The 26,460-nt window shown below is 37.6% G+C and overlaps 1 protein-coding gene and 1 long non-coding RNA gene across 2 annotated transcripts; one reads left to right on the forward strand and one right to left on the reverse strand.

Moving 5' to 3' along the window:
• Positions 1–709: 709 nt before the first annotated feature.
• Positions 710–2,503, forward strand: LOC117299199. The gene has a single exon (XM_033782658.1). The coding sequence runs from the start codon at positions 710–712 to the stop codon at positions 2,501–2,503; it is 1,794 nt and encodes a 597-aa protein (XP_033638549.1).
• A 10,570-nt stretch (positions 2,504–13,073) lies between these two features.
• Positions 13,074–22,614, reverse strand: LOC117299094. Its single transcript, XR_004520036.1, has 3 exons — positions 22,576–22,614; positions 21,505–21,579; positions 13,074–13,152 (listed from the first exon to the last, which is right to left on the reverse strand). It is a non-coding gene; the product is annotated as an uncharacterized LOC117299094 (long non-coding RNA).
• Positions 22,615–26,460: the final 3,846 nt, after the last annotated feature.

Below are 26,460 nucleotides of genomic sequence, written 5' to 3' on the forward strand. Positions count from 1 at the left end.
TTTTATTGAGATGATGACTTTGTTTTGCTACTCACATAACTCTTCAGTTTACCGCTGCCACCATGTAATGCCTCCTGCTGGCATTTAGAGAGAGAGGGACTCAGCTTGTATCATGAACTTTGGTAGTTTTAATCACGTTAACACTTGGCTGCCATCTCGATGGAAAGGTACATGAGTAGGGGTTAGACTCTAGAGGGCGCTAGTCCTGTATGTACGCATGTGTGAATGTGACAATGAATATGAAAAATCCAAGGATACAATGGCCCTATAGAGTGTAGTTTGGCTAGAAAAAAACTCAGATTTCAGAAGACAAAATAATTTGCCAAAAATAAGTTATTATACTATCACTAGTCATGATGGGCTCATGTGTGCGCGTTATTTGTGCGTGCGTGCGTGCGTGTGTGCATGTTTGAAGTGACCATTATTCATTTAAATCTTCTGCTTTTCTACACTGATCCAATAAACCTCTCAGCCAAAAAGAAATCTTTAAATTTATGTTCGAGGTCCAGCTTTGTAAACATATTGTAATTGTTGCAGTCGCATCTTGGTAAGCCTTCACATCATCTCAAGCTATTTATATGCAAAACTATTTCTCTGATGATACTTTTGATGATACATACTTTTATTAAATTATTTATAAACAGACAGTAAGCTTTCAGACTGAACTGAATTATTTTCTTTTTAATCATTAAATATAAAAAGTCATATCATGTCTTTAACCTACATACTACAACCAGAGGAGACAGATCCCGAGGTGAAGAAAGCTGTAGTCTACGCGACCCGTGTTTTGGATGCAAACAACAAGTTCCCTGACCATTTTGAGAAGTCACGATTTGATCGGTTCTCCAGTTGGCATCGTGCAAAGAAGGCTGTTGCTATATGTCTGAAGTTCAAGACGAGGCTTCACCAAAGAAATCCCCAAGGTTTGTCTAAGGTGGTTGACATTCATCCATCACCGAGAGTAATCATCCAGGTGTCTGAGATGAAGAAAGCAGAGATAGAAATTCTCAAAAAAGTCCAGTATGAGCACTTCAAGAATGAAGTTGAAATTCTCCAACAGCTCGGAACAAGAGGAGAGTTCACAACGAGAGAGTTAGCTCGGAAACGTAACCAGAGTCTCAAAGCGACTAGTTCTCTCTTCAGACTTGACCCATTCCTTGACGATGGTGGTTTGATTCGAGTAGGTGGACGGATTGAAAGAGCCAATGTGTCATCAGAGTTGAAACATCCAGTCATCTTGCCTCGCAAAGATCACATCTCTGAGTTAGTGATAAGGCATCACCATGAGAAAGTGCATCACATGGGTAGATGTACTACACACAACGAGATGCGCCAGAGAGGGTACTGGGTAATCGGCGGATCAGCAGCAGTTTCAAGCTACATCGCTTCATGTGTAACATGTCGAAAGCTCCGTAGACCTCTGCAGAAGCAGAAAATGGCTGAGTTACCAGAGGACCGACTTCAACCTGCGCCCCCGTTTTTGTACTGTGCTGTGGACTATTTTGGTCCATTCTTCATCAGGGAGAGACGAAGCGAAGTGAAACGCTGGGGTGCACTGTTTACCTGTATGGCGTCCCGAAGTGTCCATCTAGAAACAGCGAATTCCCTTACTGCTAGCTCCTTCATCAACGCCCTGAGTAGATTTCAAAGCCGAAGAGGGCCCATCCGTCAGTTGCGCTGTGATCAAGGAACTACCTTCGTTGGTGCCCGTAATGAATTGAAGGATGCACTAGCAGACATGGACCAAAACAGAGTAAGAGAGTACCTCCTGGAGTCTGACTGTGAATGGATCCCCTTCAAAATGAACACTCCGCACTCGAGCCACATGGGTGGTGTATGGGAGCGGCAGATAGGCACGGTACGTAGTATACTTTCATCTCTTTTCCTGAAGTCTGGAAGTCAGCTGGACGATGAAGCCTTCCGAACCCTTATGACCGAGATAGAATGCATCATTAACTCAAGGCCTCTCACGACTGTCAATCTGTGTTCTCCAGACGCCCCCGAACCGCTAACTCCAAATCACTTGCTAACCATGAAGCCCAAGGTTGTACTGCCCCCGCCCGGAAGATTCCAGAAGGAAGACGTGTACTCGCACAAGTGGTGGAAAAGAGTACAGTATCTGGCTAACGAGTTCTGGGTGAGATGGAGGAAAGAGTTTTTGCACAACCTACAGGAACGCAAGAAGTGGACCAAGCCCGAGCGGAACATCCAGAAAGGAGACGTTGTCATATCCAAGGAGACCGACACAACCCGTAACCAGTGGCCCCTTGCTCGAGTGATCGATACTTATCCTAGTAAAGACGACAAGGTGAGGACCGTCAAGCTGTTGATGGCAGATGGTGAACGAGACAGCCAGGGAAGGCGTAAGCGCCCTCCATCTATCCTCGATAGACCAATTCACAAGTTGGTACTCTTGGTTCCTACCCAGGACAAATGTCTACTTCAGAAGACCAGAGACGTCCCCGACGAAGAGCCAACACGGACCACTACCTTGACTAAGTGAACTGTTTACCGTAAGATTGATTGATAAGCCATGGCTTAAAAATTCCTTACTGATGCTGCGCTAAGTGTATAACTGATGCTGCGCACAGTTGAGGAGCCATGTCACTGCAGCAGTTTGTGCAGTGAGTTTCGCTTATTCATGTGTATTACCTTTAAGTTGTATTTAATATGTACCCATTTTGCAGTGCATGACCTTTAAGCCAAGTAGCCTAGTGACAGTGCATTAAGGTCATCCTGTGTATGCTAATGAGGTCAACGTCCCCCACAGCCCCACACAGAGTACATGTGTGTGTTATGTTACATGCAGCCCATGCAGCCCATGCTTGCCCCATCCCACAGCATTCCATTGTGCAGCCTTTTTACATTACATGTGGTTGTTTTTAAAATGATAGTTCCAGCTTTTCAGAAGTATTTCTCAAGTTCTCTATAATTTCATCCAGTGTAGAAAGCCCAATTCGATTGTATCTTGACCATTGCAACACAAGCTTCAGTTTGACAAGTGTCTTCATTTGCTTCAGTTATGTTGTTTGGTTATGAATACTCAATCCTTTGGACTGTAGAGACTTTAAAAGTATGACGAAACTCCTTGGTGTTTAAGTAAATGCCAAGGCAGCCACACACGTTAACTGTCAGGCAGCCATCATATGTGTGAAGTTTCAGATCAATGACGTCATCGGGGGTCACGTGACGCAGCCTTAAAGGTGCACTTTTTGAACTAATATAACTCCAGAAGTGATTATGCGATCATGTTGAAACTTGGTAAGTTGTTGGATATTGACAAGTTCTTTACAAATGTGAAATGACGTAATGATGACGTCATCAAATGATTTTTTATGTTTTCTTCCATTTTTGCACCTTTAATTTTTTGTTATTTGTCTGTTTCAGTACTCGCAATTTTTTGCATAGTTCCGAAAAAGCAATTGCAATGAAACTTTCAGGGATTGAAGGTTATGGTGCAATAATGATCCTAAAGCAAGGATGTCATGATGACCTCATCACTGGTCACGTGACGTCATCTTAAAGGTGTTTTATGTTAAATGTTTGAAAATCTATATCAAATCAGCCAAACGAGACCGTAGGTTTCTGTTTGCGGGATGTGGTAGGGATAAATTGGGTCTTCATTTTGTTTCGTGTGCGTGACCTCACATGACCTCTACTTCCGGTTGAAACGGGCAAAAAACGGAAGTGCCCTGTAACTCAAAATGGTAAAAGTTATGAAGTTGCTTTCCAAGGAGGTAAGTGTCTAGCAAGGGTGGGGAGTTAAAAAAAAATTATGATGACGTCACAAATTGCAATAGCGCCCTCTAGCGGCAGGTTGAAAAATTGTCAAAATGGACTTTATCAAGATGTCTGTGGTGAAGTTTTTTGTAATCACTTCAAATTTTACACACACGTTAACTGTCAGACAGCCATCAAATGTGTGAAGTTTCAGATCAATGACGTCATCGGGGGTCACGTGACGCGGCCTTAAAGGTGCACTTTTTGAACTAATATTACTCCCTAAGTGATTATGCGATCATGTTGAAACTTAGTAAGTTGTTGGATATTGACAAGTTCTTTTGAAATGTGAAATGACGTCATGATGACGTCATCACATGATTTTTTATGAATTTTTCCATTTTTGCACCTTTAAGTCATAAAATGCTATCCGAACATGGTATAATCCAAATTATTTTTTTTAATAGGCTGGATTGGTCATAACTACTTTTATGCAAAGAGAATTTCAAATTAAGTGGACAAAATTGAAAATTTTCTTAACGAAACAGCTCTGCATTTGTGCACAAATGCAATCATGTCTAGTTGATTTTGTTTTTATTTGTCTGATTCAGTACTCGCAATTTTTTGCATAGTTCCCAAAGAGCAATTGCAATGAAACTTTCAGGGATTGAAGGTTATGGTGCAATAATGATCCTAAAGCAAGGATGTCATGATGACATCCTCAGCGGTCACGTGACGTCATCTTAAAGGTGTTTTATGTTAAATGTTTGAAAATCTATATCAAATCAGCCAAACGAGACCGTAGGTTTCTGTTTGCGGGATGTGGTAGGGATAAATTAGGTCTTCATTTTGTTTCGTGTGCGTGACCTCACATGACCTCTACTTCCGGTTGAAACGGGCAAAAAAACGGAAGTGCCCTGTAACTCAAAAGTGATAAAAGTTATGAAGTTGCTTTCCAAGGACGGAAGTGTCTAGCAAGGGTGGGCAGTTCAAAAAAAATATTGATGACGTCACAAATTGCAACAGCGCCCTCTAGCGGCAGGTTGAAAACTCGTCAAAATGGACTTTTTGAAGATGTGTGTGGTGAAGTTTTTTGTAATCACTTCAAATTTTACACACATGTTAACTGTCAGGCAGCCATCATATGTGTGAAGTTTCAGATCAATGACGTAATCGGGGGTCACGTGACGCGGCCTTAAAGGTGCACTTTTTGAACTAATATAATTCCCTAAGTAACTATGCGATCATGTTGAAACTTGGTAGGTTGTTAGATATTGGCAAGCTTTCGTGAATTGTGAAATGACGTCATGATAACGTCATCACATGAATTTTTATGATTTTTTCTATTTTTGCACCTTTAAATCATAAAATGCTATCTGAACATGGTATAATCCAAATTATTTTTTTTAATTAGCTGTTTCGTAGCGAAGTGCAGCGAAACAGCTCTTATTTTTGTTAAAGTTTTTTTAGCTGTTTCGTAGCGAAGCGCAGCGAAACAGCTCTTGTTTTTGTTAAAATTTTTTTTATTATTTTTTTTTTTTTATTTTTTTTTATTTGTCTGTTTCAGTACTCGCAATTTTTTGCATAGTTCCCAAAGAGCAATTGCAATGAAACTTTCAGGGATTGAAGGTTATGGTGCATTAATGATCCTAAAGCAAGGATGTCATGATGACCTCATCACTGGTCACGTGACGTCATCTTAAAGGTGTTTTTTGTTAAATGTTTGAAAATCTATATCAAATCAGCCAAACGAGACCGTAGGTTTCTGTTTGCCGGATGTGGTAGGGATAAATTAGGTCTTCATTTTGTTTCGTGTGCGTGACCTCACATGACCTTTACTTCCGGTTGAAATGGGCAAAAGACGGAAGTGCCCTGTAGCTCAAAATCAGTAAAAGTTATGAAGTTGCTTTCCAAGGACGTAAGTGTCTAGCAAGGGTGGGCAGTTCAAAAAAAATATTGATGACGTCACAAATTGCAACAGCGCCCTCTAGCGGCAGGTTGAAAACTCTTCAAAGTGGACTGTTTTAAGATGTGTGTGGTGAAGTTTTTTGTAATCACTGTAAATTTTACACACACGTTTACTGTCGGGCAAGCATCATACTTGTGAAGTTTCAGACCAATGGCGTCGTGGGGGGTCACGTGACGCGGCCTTAAAGGTGCACTATTTGAACTAATATAACTCCCGGAGGAATAATGCGATCGTGTTGGAACTTAGTAGCTTGTTAGATATTGGTAAGTTCTTGTGAATTGTGAAATGACGTTATGTTGACGTCATCACGTGAATTTTTATGATTTTTTAAAATTTTGGCACATTTAAGTCATCAATTGCTAACTGAGCATGGTTTAATCTGAATAATTTTTTTATTTATGCCAGTTTGAGCAAATAGGAGACTTTCCAACGCTAGGTGGCAGCAGACATACCGGGTAAATTTCCATTGTTTACGTAGTTCTGAACATGCGAATAATTCTGAGAACAATGGATTTACCCGGTAAGTCTGCTGCCCTCTGTCGTCCCAGAAAGTCTCCCATTGCTTTGAATACACAACAAACTTTATTTTTTTATTTTTTTTAATTGTCTGTTTCAGTGCTCATGATTTTTTGCAAAGTTCCTAAAGAGCATGCAATGAAACTTGGGATGGATGGTTATGGTGCAATAGTGACCCTAAAGCACTGATGTCATAATAACTTCATCACCGGTCACGTGAGGTCATCTTAAAGGTGTTTTATGTTAGAAAGTTTGAAAAACTAAATCAAATCAGCCAAAAGAGACCGTAGGTTTGTGTTTGCGGGATTGGGTAGGGAATACATTGTGGGGGTCACGTGACGCAACATTAAAGGTGCTCTTTTTGAAGTCGAATAACTCTTAAAGTAATAATGCGATTATGTTGAAAGTTAATAGGTTGTTAGATATTGGCAAGTTCTTGTACACTGTAAAATCACGTCGTGATGACGTATTTACGTGATTTTTTATGATTTGTTTAATTTTTTGCACTTTTAACTCACCAATTGCTAACTGAACATGGTATAATCTGAATTATTTTGTTCTTTATGCCATATTGGGCAAACTGCTTTCAATACACAACAAATGTTATGATTTTTTTCTTTTTTTGCACCTGTAGGTTATTGTTAACTGAACTTGGTATAATCATGGTATAATCCAAATTCTTTTCTTTAGAATGTATTGGCGAAACAGAACAATGCACATTGAAACCTTCATAAATAGCGCTCTCGTGGCTGAAATGAACCAACAAAGCCAAAGCACATCGACGCCTTCATTGAATAGCGCCCTCTCGTGGCTGTGTTTTTTTGTGTAGTGACATTTGAATACGTTCCTCCATTAGCAAAAAGGAGGTTTGATGATAGACCCATAATATTATTGGAATTACACTTGATTATACATACCTGCTTTCAGCATAGGGGTGTTTGTGTTTTTTCAACGACCACCTTTGTTACAGTTATTTTTCTATTGTTTTTATTGTTAACAACAGTATATCTTTTTAGCATAGTCCTTGCCCTACGCTTTTTAGGCACTGGTATGTTTCTTTTTATTTTTGGCAAGAATGGGTACTTGATAATTTACCCCTACTAAAACTTAATTTATTAAAGAAATTTTGTCCAACAACTTCATAGTGCCATTCTTCTCTCCAACTAAATAATAATGTTCTCATTTGGATAAAATGAACTTATAAGCTAATCATACTTCTGTTGATATATCAAGTGAAGTATTTGTTTCAGTTTATAGTTATTAAACCCATATCAAAGTCGAGGCATTTACTAATGAAGTCTAAAGTAGAGGCAAAAAAGTCATTGAAGTCAACAGATTTTGTTTATTCTTTTCTTTTTATTTCATATAATCTTTCGATTGTTGACATTATTTATATCAACTGTTTTTTTTTTATCTAAACCCAATTTATTAAAATCATATCCAAGGAGAAGCAAAGGTAATAAAGTCTACATATTTTTGAATTTTCCGTTTTTGAGAAATTGTTGATTAAAGAGACCCATTATGTATAATAAAGGTTACAAGGTGCTTCAGCAACCACTTTGATCCAAGGAACAAACTCTGTTTCTGGTCACGGTAAAACGTTGCATGCATTTCTCAACACATGGGCCATATGGATGTATGCCCCATCAATAACATATCTAAATATCTAGCATAAGGACACAGGTGAGGCCCACACTGCAACAGTACACAGAACTATACTCACTTGGCAGTTAAGTGACTTGTCTATTTGGCCATACTATACTGGCTATCAAGGAAAACGTTAATGGTAGGCAGCCTTACATGTACAATGTTTCACAGACTTGGTGCATTCTATTTTCAGGAACACCAAAAAGTTGCCTTTGTTCTTACAAATTTCATTTACGTTACCCGTATATCACAGTGGTTAATATCACTGTTGTTTTGTCCCATTAGTATACAATTTTTATTAATAAGGTGATGCAGATCAAAACATTCTAAAAAACTAGAGTCATAAAGCTTTGCTAATTTCATGTAAGGTAGATCAATGCATGATACATGTACTTTCTCAAAAGAAGGGGCTTTATCAAATTCCAAGCAGAAACCTTTTTTTTTTTTAAATACATTTCCCAAGTAGTGTACAGCAAAGTATGTGGCAAGATACTGCACTTACAGCTGTATGTCTTTTCCAAAGGACAAAGAAATAGTTGTAAACCTTTATTCATTTCATGTGAGGTAAATTCATAGCACAAAGCTTTCTCAAAAATGAGGTTTTATTAATTTTTTTAGCAGAAAAACTGTTGTTAAAATACATTACTCAAAAAGTGTACAGCAAAGGTTGTGGCAGAGTACTGCAATTAGCACTCAAAAATGTCTGTTCTCTTACATTGAATGGGTCAAGATGTATTAATACATAGAACTTTATCATTGTCATGTTATCCGGCGAGTGTATTTTTGTCAAAAATAAAGCCCTCGTTGCAAAATATAGCATTTTAGGTAAACTATAATAATTATGTCTCAAATCAGACCATCTTGTGCTGCTTTTCAATATTGTGTATCAGTCACGTTCATGTCAGCAGGGAGTAGGTGATCTTATAAAGTCATGAGGGAACATCAATCAGTCACTAATCCTGTCTGGAATGTTCTTTGCTGACAACTCTGATTGACACAGTCTGAGGGACGACCCCTATTTGATTTCCTAAAAAGAAAAGAAAAAACAAAGATAGAGCACAATTAATTAATGAGCTAACAATGTATCAATTGGCAAATACAAGTTGAAGCATACACATGTAGATACAAATTTATCAATTGTACACCCTCTTAGTATCTCATAGGATATTTAATTTTTACCACGCATATACACTGACTGCAACAAAGAAATCTGTGTAGAGGTACGCCTACATGTACATGGATTGAGGTTATTTTACGATGATCTAAAAACATTTCATGTACCATCATGTAATGTAAGGGTAAAACGGGTGCTGCAAATTAGTTGCAATAATTCTTTACTGATGAAATAGCAACATCATTCTTTTCTTGAAAAGAAAACATGTAAAAATAAACACACATTAAATAGTGCTTATTACACACTGCCTTCAGTGTTCAACTGAAATTTGTCTATTTGAGATATATAATAATATAAAATTGTTACTTTAGTAGTTTTACCTCTTTGACTGGTTGATAACGGTTCAGTCAATGGAAGTGATGACCTCCTGATGAGCAGCAAAGTTGCCTTCTTGAAAACACTTGTCCATAGACAGTCCACCGCATACATGTAGTTCACCACATACACATGGTAAGCAGATAACTACATGTAGCTATATAAATGGTTGTGCATAGTTTATGGTACATATACAATGTAGATACAAATGTTCATACATCATCAGTTGCAACCAATTGTCACACAGAATGAACACAGTCAGTGCAGATTACAAATAGCTAGTGAGATAGAGTTGCTCCATCAGCTTGTAGCACCATGGTTGAGTTTGCTGTCAGCTCCATCCAAAGGTGGAATAGCAGACAGTAACAATACATGTAATGCAGACGATGAGCAGCAGGTGAGAGCAAATTAAGTCCATCAGTTCATAACACAATAGTTGTTTGTGCTCTCAGCTTCTTCAAATGGAAGACAGTCACACAGATGAACACAGTCAATGCAGATGATACATGTAAGTGACAGCCAGGAAGGTGACCAGCTACAATCCCTTGTATAGTCCTAGAGCAGTTTTGATGTACATGTGCACCATCAGTTAGAAGCAACATTAACAGTAGACAGTGTTGGGACAGTCAATACAGTTGACAAGCAGTCAGGTGTTGTTTAGTTCCATTGCATTTGTTAGCAGTTGATGGTACAATCAGGTACTTCATGTGTTACCTACAGACCATAATTTTAAAGGAGCGCGATCGCGCTCGCGCTCCTCCGCGCTCCTTAATGTTTTCCAAGGAGAGCAAAAAAAGCGCTCCTTACAAATTTAACAAGAGCATGTTTTTTTCAATACCCTAATTGTTGATTAAAATAAGCCGCTTGAATCTCGGAGTTTATAAGCCTGCTGCCACTTGAATGTTGCGAGTTGGCAGTGGCAAACGAGTCCTATTATAGTCTGCTTTGACTGTGTTTGCGTGTGTGCGTGCTTGATGTTTACCGCAGCCGGTCAAACAGACGAATGTGAGCGATTCCACACTGGTTGTGTTTTGCGCGCACGTGCTTGATGTTTACCGCAGCCGGTCACACAGACGTATCTGTGTGGGGCCTATAGAATTCCACACTGGTACGTGGACAGGCTGTTACACTAAAGTGTGGTACCACAAATACACGCTCGTGATTGGTTAAGTATTTTGTCATGATAAAAGTATGCCGTAAAGGGGGGGGGGGGGGGGAATCTCCGGCCACCTGGCTGGACAAACGCATTTTGGAGTAAAAACATTTGAAAGGAATTGGGATCATGCACAGTAAATTAAGAGCCCCATGCTGCTCGACGTGAAAATTTTGTTTGCTTATGCTGGATTATGACATCAAGCTGTCAAGTGTTCAATTATCAACATTCTTGAGGTGGAATTTGGAAAGTTATGGTTACGAGACGGCACCAATAAATGACCGTGTCATGGTAACCAAAATTTGGTGTAAGGTTTGTCGGACATATATCGACAAAATCAAGCAGGACAAAAGAATTTGGGGGACAAGCCCAAGACATGAGCTAGATAGAACGCCAAGGGACAGCCGACCGGAACTACTCCCATTTTGTGCATTTCGTCCGATACTTTTCGTGGATTCATGAAAACATCGTCAAATAATTATTCTCAAGATATACCTGCAACTTTAAACACTTTAACAACCCCACAGTGATAAAACTAAAAGGGTACACTGCTTCGAATAATAAATACTTGTTGCTCACAAAAACGCTGTTTTAATGGCGAAAATGTGCTGAATTACACACAAAATGATGGCCATTGAGAAAGTTTTCGCCGTGACGTCATGAACTTGGGTCTCACTCGGGCCCACACAGCTTTGACGTCAAAGCTAATCGAACGCACTGGGGATGGTCAGACCTGGGTCGACCCGGGAAAGCTAATCGAACGCACCCGCAAGTAATTGTATGCACCCCCCCCCCCAACCCAAAGGATATTTTTGGCTCCAATTGAAGTCCCGCCCGCCCAGCTCTCGAGCCCAGCCCTCAAACCCCTCGTACATTTTAAATAGCGACATTGCAACAACTACTGCCAGCGCGCGACCTTCATTCTTGGCGCTTGCAACGCCGGTCCAATCACAAGTCACATATCGCGCACTGATGCATATGGAAGATCCCACGTACTACCCATTGTATGCAGATATTATTCCAGACCAATCACAAGCACACATGGTGTTGTAGCTCATGCATATGGATAAGTTTGCACTGTGTATAATAATTATTAACTGCATGTCCAATACAAGTGTACAAAAGTATGGTCCGTGGTCGGCCCTGTGTGCAGTACATGTATGTGAAGCTGGCCGTGCCAAGGCAGGCTAATCAGTCGCGGTCGTTTTGTGGCGCGATCGACGATCGGCAGCAGTCGGTGGTTCCCCACACCGCTTCATAATACCAATACGGATTACGCTGACGTACATGTACACACTACGGTGCCGATGTGCACAGCCACAGACAAGAATGTTTCTTTGCTCTGGAGAGAGCTACAGACAACTACAGTATTAAACAAGCCCCAAGAAATAACAAATTAATTGAAAAATAGCGGACACACTTTTTTTTGGACAGTTTTTCTGTTATCTTTAGGCAAATTCACAAAAGATAATTACTATAAAAGTTCAGACAATTTCATTCTCTGCCATATTTTTACTTAGGCCTATTCTTTTTTTTCTCAAAGGGTGGCAACATTAACAGCGGATAACCAAACTTTTTATTTTTAGGGGGGGGGGGTGCCTGGGGGATATACATAATTGTGGTGGGGTCTATTTAATGTATCGAAACATTCATTTTGATTGCAAAAAAGTTGTTTCATGATTAAAGTAAACTCATTAAATTGAGTAAGAAAAAGTTAAACAACTGGTGAACTTTGTGTTCATTTTCTTGAGTACGTGTTCATTAAACTTGGGTTTTGTTAGCGAGAGCAAAACGCTCTCCTTAATTCATTTTCTTGAATTAAGGAGAGCGATTTACAGCTCTCCTCGGATTTATTAAAATGAAGGCCTGTACCTATATCATCAACAAAAACCAAACAACACACATATATTATATTACCTGATTCTATAACATACTTAACTTTTGTGTGCAAGAATCAGCCACATTTAGAGATTGTGGAACTAGCAGCAGGCTTTTTTGTAATTGTGAATTGGGCATAATCATTTGTTTTTGAATACTGACAATCATGTAAAACCCTGTTTTGTAAAAGTTATAAATAGTGCAAGTAACGTAAACCACTGGTCTCTAATTATGTTACAATGCATTATTTGACCAAGCAGAGACATGGTGCTGAAAAGCAAGTTTCTTTAACACTGTTATTTTAATCAGGTTCTGTTTGAGTATAACCTGTGACTTATCATTCAAGTAGTCACCTATCAACAACTACCCAGCCATGCTTGGTAGACTGAGGACCAAACACAAATAAACATAAAGCTGTATCAGGTTCTTCTCACTACAAAATGAAACTTACCTGCTTTCACCGGCAAGTCTAATGACCTGTGTTAGCCACATCTATTGTATTTTGTGGGAGTCACGATTATGACTTCCACATTATATGATGAGCCTGTGGACTTTTTATCCACAAGGCTCACTCACAGGCACTGCACATTACAGTGCTTTTACAATGTATTGGTGTTAGTGTGCAACAGCACCTTTTTGTAGCCTACCCTGACAATGTCAGTTAACACAACCAGCAAACAACACAAATCTTTCAGATATCTTACCTGTACAACTGGTTGGTAAGCAGGGAGTTAATCACCTCAATTCACTGGCTGCTATTGTACAAATTCTATGTCACCGCTAAGAAAAAGAAAAAAAGTCACCAACTTGTCATTTGTTGCCTACACATATAATTCCTGATGAATGAACCATCTCACTCTATTATATATACCATAAACATACCACAATTAATGTATTATTTTGCACATACATATGTATGCAACCATGGCCAAAGTTACACCATATGTACTTTGTACATCACAAAGTTGTTTGTATACTCTGTTAATGTATGTTCACCATTTCAAAGACACTGGCTCTACTGGCACATGTACATGTAATTGTGAAAGAGCAGTCTTCTCACTTTGAGTATCTCAACATATCATAACAAACCTGTGAAAATTTGAGCTTAATTGGTCTTTGAAAATAAACCACCCTTGTCCCACGAAGCTGTGCTTTCAGATGCTTGGTAACAAGACCTCAAATTCTAATTCTAAGCTCCCAAAATCAAATTCGTGGAAAGTTACTTCTTAATAAAAAAAAACCTGCGTTACTTTAGAGAGAGTCATTTCGCACCATGTTGTATACCAACAACACCTCTCCATGGCTTGTTACCAAATAAAGGTTTTATGCTAAGAATTATTTTGAGTAATTACCAATAGTGTCCACTGCTGTTAAAATGTTGTCAATATTGTCCATGCTTGGCAATGTGTTCAATACCTTGTTTATCAGTTCACAACTAATACTAATTACAAGCAAAAACGGCAAACTAATGTGTATGAAATATAGAATTGGTGTATGTATGTAAACTGAAAAACTAAAAGCTGCCTACAAAACTGTTAAAAACTTATTTACTTTTATTGCATTAGTTTAGTGACAGATTTCACTTCAAGACATACTTGTATGACTGCACTTACACTGTACAGTGTCATAGGAAAATGTTTAATATTGTGATAATGTTCCCATGTTCAATCCAAACATGGTGTCTACAACTATTTTTATTTATATCCCATGTACACTATCCTTTTCTATGTACTGGTAAAATCTCACATGGTAGTATTGGAACCAAATACACATCTTATTGAACTAAATTTAAAAGTGCCCTAATAATATAACCATTTAGTTTCATCTAAAACTTAATTGCAACTGATTCATGATAGCTGTAATATGTTGGAACTACATGCGTCTGAATAGAATCCATGTTTTTGATGTAAACATGGTCAATTAGTGTTCCTCTCTCAGTAGTGGCTTCAGTAACACACTGCTTATAACCATGTTCTTGCATCAATTTCTCAACACAACAAGATTGTTTAAAAATGTCTTCATTGAAATCACCCATAATAATACATTTGTTGGATACTCTGTGTACTTCATCAAGCAACAGTTTCAGAACTACAATAAAATCTTTCATTACGTAAGATGGTGGTCGATAGATAACAACAATAGTTACAGAAACTTCTGAAATGATCTGAAATGCAATATATTCAAGATTTGTTATTGGAATATTCAATCTAGAAAACACTCGGTCTTTTCTGGCACAAACAGCAACACCACCATGACTCTGTTCCTTTAACATCTGGGTAAGTGCACTAGAACCGTCATATGAATTACATCTTTGTTGGTGATACCATTGGAAGTCAATCAAATCCAGATTATTACATAGCTCTCTGTCAATCCATGTTTCAGTCAGACAAATGAAGTCAGATGACATCATATCATTATTACATGTGAAGTCCATTTGATGAACTTGTAATCCTTGAATATTATGCATACTAATGGTTGTACTGTCACTATCATCTTCTGCAAGATCATTATTGCTCTTGTCGTTATTTTCTTCAATAAATGAAGCCATCTTACTCAGTGCATCCGTCACTTCTCCATTGCAATAAATATATTTCTCATTGAATCCTTCTATCACAAGTCCATTAAGTGAAGTGACTCTACTCAAAGCAACATATGCTTGTCCTGCAGCAAATATACGATCAAGAGAAATAACTGCTCTGTCTGTACTGAGTCCTTGAACCTTGTGAACTGTACAAGCCCATGCCAACTTGAGAGGAAACTGATGTCGCACATACTGGTTAGTAACACATTCTTCTACCATTTCAACAGGTACAACTTGCACATCTGGATTATTTGTAGACTGCCTTTTCAACTTAGACCCAATAGATTTGTTATCAAAATCAATTTCAATACAACTTGGCGACGATTGAGCTGCTAATGTTATTATTTGATGAACAGTCCCCACTGCGCCATTCACTAAGCCGTCACTAGTGTCAATATTTCTCATTAACATTACCCTAGCGCCGATACCTAGCCATAATGATTTAGATAATGAGGATTTCTTTCCTTTAATTTCAGCACGCTTCATGTTACCACTTCTTTCATCTTTCTTCAAATCCCTGGCCAAAATACACACACAGTCTACACACTTTGCAAACAGGGTTTTCAAATTATATTCATCAACTTGCTTATTACAAGGGTAAATATGTAAAGCATCACTCCAATCTTCACCAGTTTCACGCGATTGCAACATTGTCATGTCATCCTGCATTAACTTGCCCTGTTTCTTTCTTACACGCAACCTGTTCAGTACTTCAGCAAACTTCACATCTTCTTTTTGCCTCATTATCTCAATCAGTTCTACTTTCAGGAAATTATCATTCCACAAATCACATTGAACAGTGCTTTGGTACAGAGATTTTCCTTTAACTGGAGGCAACTGATAGAAATCTCCAACAGCTATTATACTGACATTACCAAATGCACTATAGTCTCTTGTTTGTTTGATCTGACGTAAACGTCCATGTATGTAGCATAACAACTTTTGGTCTACCATTGAAATTTCATCTATAATCAAAATGTATAACTGTTGATATTTATTCCGAAGCGTACTGATTTTATCTTCACCGAGTGGCTGGTATGGCAATCTAGCATTTACAGGTATTCAGAATGCATTGTGAATAGTGGCACCATTAATATTGAAAGCTGCGACACCAGTAGGAGCTGTAAGCAATACAGATACATCATCAGGATTTTCCATCATTCTAGCAAACAGTCTTTTTGCTTCATAATAAATTGCTTTGATCAAATGACTCTTTCCTGTCCCAGCACCACCAGTGACAAAAACATTAAATGGCTTTAAATGTTTCCCATTTGTCGTGTCCAAACACCATTGTCTGATTTTATAGAAAACTTGCTTCTGTTTTACATTCAGTGACCTCAACAATGCAACTGCTTCATGCTTGGACATTCTATCTGAATATGACTCAATGTTGCTGAATACTTCTTTATTACTGTCAGATTTCAAATCAGGAATTTCACATTCATCTTCAGAATCATTAACTGGTTCAGGACGTTCCTTTTGGCATTCAAGTCTCTCTTGTTCTGTTTCAGGACAAATCTGAGCCCATGCATCTTCTTGTGGACCAAATTTCTCAAGAAATTCTTTTGCTTCATCCAGTGCCTGAACATTAGACTCGTACAGAGATCGATTCTTTTCAACAATGCACTTGACAGACTGCAGCTCATTATTCAATTGAACAAACCCATTCATGTAAAAGTCTTCATACAAATCATACTTTGGCGGCTTCAGTTGTGCATCAACACGATATGGAAGAAATAATTGAAGGATACTCTGATAGTACTTCTCTGGACACTTAACAACTGAAAATCTAGGGTATCTAATGACGGCTTGGATCAGTTCGACTTCTTTTCTGAATATAACCTAAATCATTCTTTAATGTTTGAACTGACAATCGTTTCCTTTTACTTTCTCCTTTGGTATTGTTGCTGCCTGTGTATATTACTCTATATTCTGAACAGAATTTTCCCAAGCACATTGACTCAAATTCTTCAGTATCTGGCCTTGCAAGGTACCGATCAATTCTACTCGTCATCCATATGTCATCATCTCCATCACATTTACTTTTAATCACACTTATCGGTAAACTCATTCTGACAGGATTCTCACCAACAGGTATAAACTGTACTTCTCTTGATCCTTCTTTTAATCTCAAACCACAGACCCGATACACTGCTTCTTGTGCTGATACCTCACGATTATGCAGATAAACAGAACCAAGTTTCTTCCTACTCTGTTTTGCATCTAAATTACCTTTCTGTGCCTCACTCTGAGCATGTGACAACAAGACACCCATTTCACGTTCAGCTTTAGCCATATACGATACTATGTACGCCACACAAGCATACACATCACATACAAACTGAATATCCATGTTTGCATTCCAACATCTTATCAAATGAGGATTGTACAAATTGACCCAAACATCTTGAGGTTTTCTCTTCATTACAATAGTGGTCTTCTTGCTTAACACACTGTTAGCCTTCTCAAATTCCTGTTGTGTAATACCAATATGCTCAAACAATTCAGTAGTTGTCATGTGTTGGTTTTCTTCATCTTTTATTGCAACCCAAAGTAACTTCAATAGTTTTTTTGCATCATCACTTTCTTTATAATCATTTTCATCATTCTCTGTTTCATCATCTGTTGGCTGTGGTTGTGCAATAAATGTCTGTTTAGATGGTGGTCTAGGGAAATTAAACCTGCACTCAGTACCTTTTTTCTTACATGATTTTGAATGCTTGCGACTATGAAGCTGTACCCGACTAATAATCTCAAAAAGTTCATTATCATCTTCCTCAGATGGCAACTCACAACTAACATATCTATCAATAAATGAAACAACATCCTTGTCCTGATCATGTCCTAATCTTGGTGCATTATCAATCCAAAATAAACAATGTGTATGAGGAGATCCTCTCTGTTGAAATTCAACTCTGTAAGAATAATCCTTCACTTTTCCAATAGGTTTAGCCTTCGACATAATGACATCTTTTAAAAAGGTACGAAATCGCTTGTCAAACATTCTAGCTGCAGTAACAGGATTACTTCTCAATACATTACATTTCTCATTCCAATCTAAATCATTTACATCTCTTAAATCACCTTGCTGTCTCAGTATTGTGTTGATAACTTCAGGCCATCTCATATCTGCTGCTGAGAATGAGCAAAACCAAGTAGGAATTCCTAACTGTCTTATCATAGCTAAAACATCTTTTTGTGTTGCTTGCCAATATGGAGGTGTTCCTCTGATTGGTTTAAGAAACTTGTATCCACTATCAGATTTTAGAATATCCCTCAATTGTTCCTTGTCATTTATCATTCTTGCTTCTACTCTTTCATCATTGTACAATCTGCCAGAGTTTTTACGCAGTGCAATAGAAACACATGACATCACTTTTTGAATTTCCAACAAATATTGTGCATAGAAAATGTACTGAGTGTTTTTTGCAAACCTATTATCAGCATTCATCAGTCTGTTATGCAGATATCTACACAGAGTTAGCTTCACATCACGTTTATCACTAAATATGGGAGTTCCTTGAGAAAATAATGTTGGAAAGCATTTGGCTTCATTGCCTTCTTCCATTAAAACTCTGACTGGATTATTTCCTTCACATGGTGCAACACAAAGAACATCATCAAAATACTGATCCAGGATTTCCTGACCTATATCTGCTGGCTGTAAACATGTATCAAGTGGAATTCCACGCAAGCGATCCTCATCAGTTTCATCATCACTGTCATTGTTATCAACTACTCCTTCATCACTATCTGCACTTACTGCATCATCCTCTAATAATGGATCTTCCCAATCAGTGTTAATTTCAATATCTCGATACCACACATTATTATGTTTTAGGTAATGCAATGCATTCTCTACATTTTTCTTATTGACAAACTCATACTGATAATGTCCACGGTAAGTCAGCTTCCTCTTCAATTTGACTCTAATCATCTGATCATCATTTACACTTCTTGGTAATGACTTTACAGTTTCTGTTACATTGGATGGCACGCAAACAACTGGGCCTCTGCAACCATGTTGCCCTCCTTTAGGTAATGCTATCATTCTGATGAATGGAATATTTATTGCAATCAAATGTCTTTCTAAACCATTTAAACAATCTAACTGCTGTGGAATATCTGTGAGTGTTAAATTATTAACATACGCCTCTGCTGGAAAGTCATTGTTGAGTAGTTTCCTATGACATGTGAAGCATATCCACAAGCATGATCTGCTAGACTTTATCACAGGACAACTTGGCGGACAATTTCGCCTACAAGTATGGACATAATTTGCAGAAAAAAAACTACAGTCTCTGTATTTAGCTTGTTTACATTTCAGAACCTGTTTCCGAAAAAGAAGTTTCAAACAAACTGCGCAAACATATTCAGGTCCTTGTGAAATTTCTTTCCTGAACATCTCTGTCACATGACTAATACTGACTGTCTTTTCCTTTCTATTCAAGGCACGCTTGCGATTGTTATTAATCATATTTTCCTTGTAAGCTTTATTTGTGTGATATTTTTGCTTTCCATACTGGATTAAATATTTCTTGTAAGAACAATTTAAGTGATACTTTTTTTTATTACTCTCAATAAGTGCACTTTTGTAAAGTTTATTCTGATATTTAGCTTTATTGTATTTGAGTAGTCTTTCTCTGAATCTGGCATTGTTACTATATTTAGATTTGCCCTTATCAATTAAACTCTCTCTATATGTAGCATCGTTGCAATACTTAGATTTGCCCTTATTAATTAAATTTTCTCTATATTTAGCGTTGTTGCAATATTTATATTTGCCCTTATTAATTAAGCTCTCTCTATGTCTAGCATTGTTGCAATATTTAGATTTGCCCTTATTAATTTAGCTCTCTCTATATCTAGCATTGTAGCAATATTTAGATTAATTAAGCTCTCTCTATATCTAGCATTGTTGCAATATTTAGATTTGCCCTTATTAATTAAGCTCTCTCTATATCTAGCATTGTTGCAATATTTTGTTTTGCCCTTGGTTATTAAGCTTTCTCTATAGTTAGCATTGTTTGCATATTTTGATTTTCCATCTCTTATCAGCATTTCTCTAAATTGAGCATTTTCATTGTACTTCTTGTTACTATTGATCTTCACACTGTCTCTGTATGCAGGATTGTCTTGGTACATCTTTTTCTTACTTGCAGCTATTTCATACTTGGATTTCTGATATCTTGCTTTTTCAGAACTGAGTCTTCCAGATTTAAAACATAAACTCTCCTGGTATTTGTATTTCACCTTTTGTTTTATAGTTTCAGCATTTTTATTGTAATAATTGTTATTGTACTTTGCTTTCTTTTGCTTATATTCATCATTATTGTGTTTCATTTTGTATTTTTCTCTAGCTTTTTCCTTTGCCAATTTTTGCTTTAACTTCAAATTTACACGCTTCTTCCCTTTCGGTTTCACAGTTTTTGCTGTCATTTTTTTCACAACAGTTTTTGCTGTCACTTTGTTTACTACAGTTTTTGCTGTTACTTTGTTTACAACAGTTTCCCGACTATCATTATGTTGAAATCCCATGTCTAAATCACACTGCACTGACTGCTTTGAAGATGTTTTTGGTTTTCCTTTCACATCAGATAATTGCAGAGTTATCTCAGCAACTGACAAAACAACATCATAATGAACTCTTCCTCTATGATACAAGTAAATTGCCATGCCTACACTTGGACGGTTGTTGTCAAAATAATTTGCTGAAAATCTATACCAATTATTCACGTCATCAAATGTACATAATGTCAACTTGCAACATATCAACCATTGCCAATATTTCAAGCTCTGTTGCCCATGATCCACCATCATACATCCTTTGTGTCATTACATAGTCTTCCAGGCTAACAAATCCATCTCTCAAAACACATTGAAATTTACCTTGGTTAGTCAACAAGTGATCAACAGTAGCAACCCTCAACTTCATATGACTGTTTTCAGATCCCGATAGAGCATAAGAAATCGCTCGGAAAAAACAATTCCCATCACCTCTAATCTTCTCCACATGATTAGGCTTCCCAATTACTGCACACTCTTCAGAGACAAAAGAAGACTTTAAATGTGATTTTTCAATTTCAAACTTATCACACAAACTTTGTCGAACCTCAAATGTCAGTGGAGAAAATGTCATTACATTTGGTCGAGTTTGGCCAATGATTTCAATATCAAGACTTTCAGAACCCATGCCAGTATCTGCATGTAGCACATCACCTTGTATATAATGACTGTTCAAATTGTTATAATTCACACTCCCATTATCAGAATCGTTACTCCCGTCGTCTACACTATTTCCATATCCACAAGTAGAAGAGCTTTGTGATTGGTCATCATCCTCAAGAGTCAAATCCACTACATCATCTTGCAACATATCTGTACTCCGGTCCTTACAATCATCAACTACACTATCAGTACAAGTTAGGTTGGCTTGCATATGTTCCTGTGTACCTGTAAGAGCATTGTCACTTATGCAAAGATTAACACCAGTTATTTCAAACTGTTCATTTACAGATAGATTCATTGATTGAGCTAAATTTAGACAATACCTGTAAACACCTTGCCATGAAACTGCTAGCATCATAATGCTTGTCCCATCTTCAACTTGACTGCCATGGACATTTCTAGAGTGAGAATCAAACACATGATAAATACCATCTTCAGCAATCACTGCAAAGGTGCTTCCATGAAAACATATAAAACATGCTTGGTATTTCTGAATTGTTTGTTCTACAGCATTTCTAAGTGAAATCATGCCATACTCTCCTAAACTTGGATCATTTTCATTAAGTGTTCCAGTCACAGGTTCCCCATAATTCATACTGAAGTTGTTTTCATACACGTTTAATTCGGTTGGTAATTCACTAACAAGCAGATACTCATTACTCATGGTTGAACTTCTCTGTAAAAATCCGTACAACTCATTACCAGTGTTCAGCACATTGTCCATTTCATCCATTTGCGAATATTTCATACACTTTGTTCGACTCCTCATAATAGCACTAAGGCTCATTGCCACACACTGCTTACCACTATTCCTTCCAAATCTAACATCACCTTGACGACAACTGCCTTGCACAACCAATGTTTGATCATTAACTTTATGGCTACTATCCACAGTTGTACATTTCATTTTGGCAGGTTTCAACTTGTAATCACATGCATCTTTGAATGACATTTTGTTGCTCTCATTGTTTGTATTTGAATCAGCCTTTCTCTTCAACGTGTGTGTAAGAAATACTGTTTTATCTTTGTATCCTTCTCTACGATTCATGGTTTCCTTCTGCTTTACAGATTCCTTCATCCCAACTTTAATAACATCCAAGTCACATTGAGGTAGTTCTTTTTCATATGTAGTTTTAGAAGCATTTCTGGTACTACTCTGTGTCTTTGCTTTTGCAGTCTCATTAATAAACATCGAGGATCTAGAACTTTGAGATCTTGTAACCCTTTTGGGCAACACTTCAGACTGTGTTCGGTCATGGGTATCGTCTTTATTATTCAATTTTCCACTTACACTTGGCTTATTGGGGGAAGTTGGATTTGTTTTTTTCTTTCTTAAGTTATAACCACCAGATTGTTTTCTCAATGACTGCTTTCTACCATTTAGTTCAACATACCTGTGTTCCACTATCGATGAGCTTTGTATTCTTGTGTCCTTTGCATCCATATGAACTATAAACCCGTCAGTATAACACTGGTCCATTCCACTGCATGCCAAGTCAAAAACATTCTCATCTGTAGGTATACCAAAATTATGAAATAAAGTGTCACTGTAATTACCATGTCCACATTTACGGCAAACCCAAGTGAATGTCTTACAAATCAAATGTTTCTCCATATCAAAAAAACCTGAACAACTAGTGTGAAACCACACACAACATTTATCACATTGCATCTTCCTTGTGCCACATTTATCAATTCTATCACAAAGCCAACAGATAGATAAATTGCCATGGTCTACAACTTTGACATCCTGAACTTCTTGTTTTTTAGATTCACAAGTCTTTCTCTTCTTACCAGCTTTTGACCAAATCTTGCCTTTCATTACTCTTGTCACTTTTTTGGTTCTCTTGTCTTGATCTGCATGAATTATTTTGTTGATAGTTCTGCTTGTATGACCAAATATGGTTTTCCTCAACTGTTCATGTGTATGTCTATCCTCCTTTTTTATACGAACTTCTACAGATTTACCATTTTTGCGATAATTATACATCATGCGTTTTTTTGACTTTTTGGTCACTCTTGTGTGGCTCGGCACTGTGTATCCACTTGTTGGTATCTTTCTATTCTTTCTCCGACGTTTATGGCTCTTCTTACATGAACATATTTCAACTAATTTCCTTTTCAATGAACGGGGACACCTCTGCTTCACTGGTACTACAAACAAGACACTCGTCTTTCTCATACATTTTTTATACACATGATGGTTACCAACCTTCTCATAAATGCAATGACCTCCACGTCTCTTCATTTGGTACTCACTTGTACTACTTCGTCTCTTACGTTTCTGAGGGCTAGATTTGTGAATCTCACATGGACTGTTCTTTTTCTGCTTGTTATCACTTCTTTTATGGCTTTTACACTTTTTGCAACTTTTCTCTGGCCCTTTCAGCTGAAAATTGTCCTTATTCTTCTCAAGCATCTCATCGTTTTCAATCTTATCATAACTGCTACTTTCCATCTTACCGTTCTCATGGCTTGCATTCTCAGTCTTGTCATTATAGCTGTGACTCTTAGGCTTCTCATAACTTTTAATCTTACCGTTCTCATGTCTGTGACTCTCAAGATTCTCAAGGCTATGACTGTCATCATTCTCATGGCTGGGATTCTCAGGCTTCTCAATGCTTTCAATCACATTGTTATCATGGCTTTCAATCACATTGTTGTCATGGCTTTCAATCATATTGTTATCATGGCTTTCAATCATATTGCTTTTATCATTGCTTGTTTTTGTGGCACTTCTCATAGCTTGAACTTCCATGCATCGAGGAGGTGCCAACCTCTCAACATGCACACCTTTTTGTACAACTTGAACTTCCATGTATCGAGGAGGTGCCAACCTCTCAACATGCACACCTTTTTGTAAAGCTTCAACTTCCATGCATCGAGGAGGTGCCAACCTCTCAACATGTACACCTTTTTGTAAAGCATCAACTTCCATGTATCGAGGAGGTGCCAACCTCTCAACATGTACACCTTTTTGTAAAGCTTCAACTTCCATGTATCGAGGAGGTGCCAACCTCTCAACATGTACACCTTTTCTTTGCATCATACTGTCTCGAGGAGGTGCCAACCTCTTAACAGATACATCTTTTCTTTGCGGTTTCTTACTGCATTGGGGAGACGCACAAAACCCCAACACAGCATGAGAGGGAGGTGAAATGACACATAAATGGGAGGAGATGAATGAAGGAGTGAAATGAGACATTACATGGACACACAGGGGAGACGTACATCTATCAGCAGCCTTCTTCTTCATCTGCGCTGCATTTTCAGCTCCTATCTGGCTCTGGTAGCTTGGCATCTTCTGTTGAAACAAATTATCGACGATGTTTAAAATTATAATGACTATATCAAATCAATTGCATGTACATGTAGTCAGCATACACCCCCATTTCGTTCCGGAACAATAAAACACAAACTAGACATTAGGAGTTTGTGAACAAACACAAAGCTGTTCCATGTTGTTTTGCTTCGATTATGTGCTTCAACAACCAAGGAGTCTATAACTGAAAAACAGTTTGAAAATTGGTTGTAGAGTACTTGAGAAATCGGTTTTGTAGTTCATGAGATATGGTCCCACTTCCGGTTGACCTGAAAGAACGGGTCAACTTTAAGTGACGGGTATTCAAAGTTTATTAAAAAATTGAAAATCGGTTGTATAACACTTTAGATATGGTCCCACTTCCGGTTGACCCGGAAAAAGAGGTCAACATGGGGTCACGGTTACATAAGAATAATATCCAATGTCCAGGTTTGAAGATTGGTTGTTTAAATCTGAAGAAAATGTGAAGATCAGTTATATAACACTTGACATATATGGTCCAACTTCCTGAAGATCGGTTGTTTAAATCTGAAGAAAATTTGAAGATCAGTTGTATATGGTCCAACTTCCGGTTGACCCGGAAGTACAGGTCAACATGGGGTCACGGTTACACAAGGCTTATCTCCAATGTCCAAGTTTGAAAATTTATTGTTTATTTCTTGAGATATGGTCCCCCTTCCGGTTGACCCAGGCTAGAATTAGACGTCAAATTGGGGTGCAGTTTTTCTAAATTAGTTCAATGCCCAAGAAGTCTACAACTACAAACATTTATAAATTAAACCTAATTAATATAACTTTTCCAATAGTCAGTGTACTTCTATTGCTAAACCCATCATTTCTAAATTTATTGTTGTTCTTATCTCAACTACAACATGCATTGGACAGTTATTTTTCTAACCTATATGCTCTCCGAAACATCCCTTAGTTGTTTGACTTCAATTTTTAATATACTTGCAGACTTGATGTGTGTACTTGTGAATGTTTTGCCAATAAATAACTTCATTACTTTACACATACTTCAAATGCCATTTTAAACCACTTTCAGCTTTGAATGTAAACCACAACCCCCCCCCCAGAAGAAAAAATAAAATGTTTGTGCAAAATTCAATTCTAATCTCATCTTAATGATCTCATGGAAATACTTTTTCACAGCAGCAACTTAAAATGTGAATATTTTAGTAACCCAACATAATTATTAAAATAAGCCCAACAATCAACATTATTAAAAGGGCTTCATTTTGAGTTAAACAAATTATTTATCTAAAATACAGCCAATTGTGTTCCATCAGTACAAGGCTTCACTGTCTTTACTATGAAGATGTGTTTTTCTATACCCATCTCAAGTTGCCACATCACATTGGTAGCACAATTGGATCAACGGTGAATTCGAACAATACCAGCATTTAGCCAACTGAAACTTGCCACCTCATAAAAAGGATGTCAGACACTTTGTTCCCTTGCCATTTCATACCATGGACACTTCGCACTTACAATACTGTAACCAAATTGGTCACTTTGTACTGTCAGCACCGTCAACTGAGTAACTTCGTACCTTCAACAATAAAATAATGTGTATTGACTATTGTATGTTAATGTTCGTTAAGATAATACTACTTCATGAGTTGTTATTTTTATATAATTATGTGAAAGTCCTTATTATTTCATGTCAAATTAATTTTGTGTCAAGAATGTCCGCCAACATGTTCCGCCCATATATATTGTTTAAAAATATTTGAAAATCAAACATTCACGCAATCTTCAAAATGGCTACTCGATTATTTCGATCATCAATTTAATGTGAATGTCAAAATGCATGAATAAAAACTGAACAACAAAGATGCCTGTGTTCAAAGTTTGCGCTAGAGCTACACTGCGCAAATCTCAAAATCATGCAAAGAGAAACGGTTGCTACGTAAACAAAATGAAAACCTGCGTGAATGTTGGATGTCGGACACTT

Source organism: Asterias rubens, chromosome 14, assembly GCF_902459465.1.
Source record: "Asterias rubens chromosome 14, eAstRub1.3, whole genome shotgun sequence".
Taxonomy (NCBI): Eukaryota; Metazoa; Echinodermata; class Asteroidea; order Forcipulatida; family Asteriidae; genus Asterias; species Asterias rubens.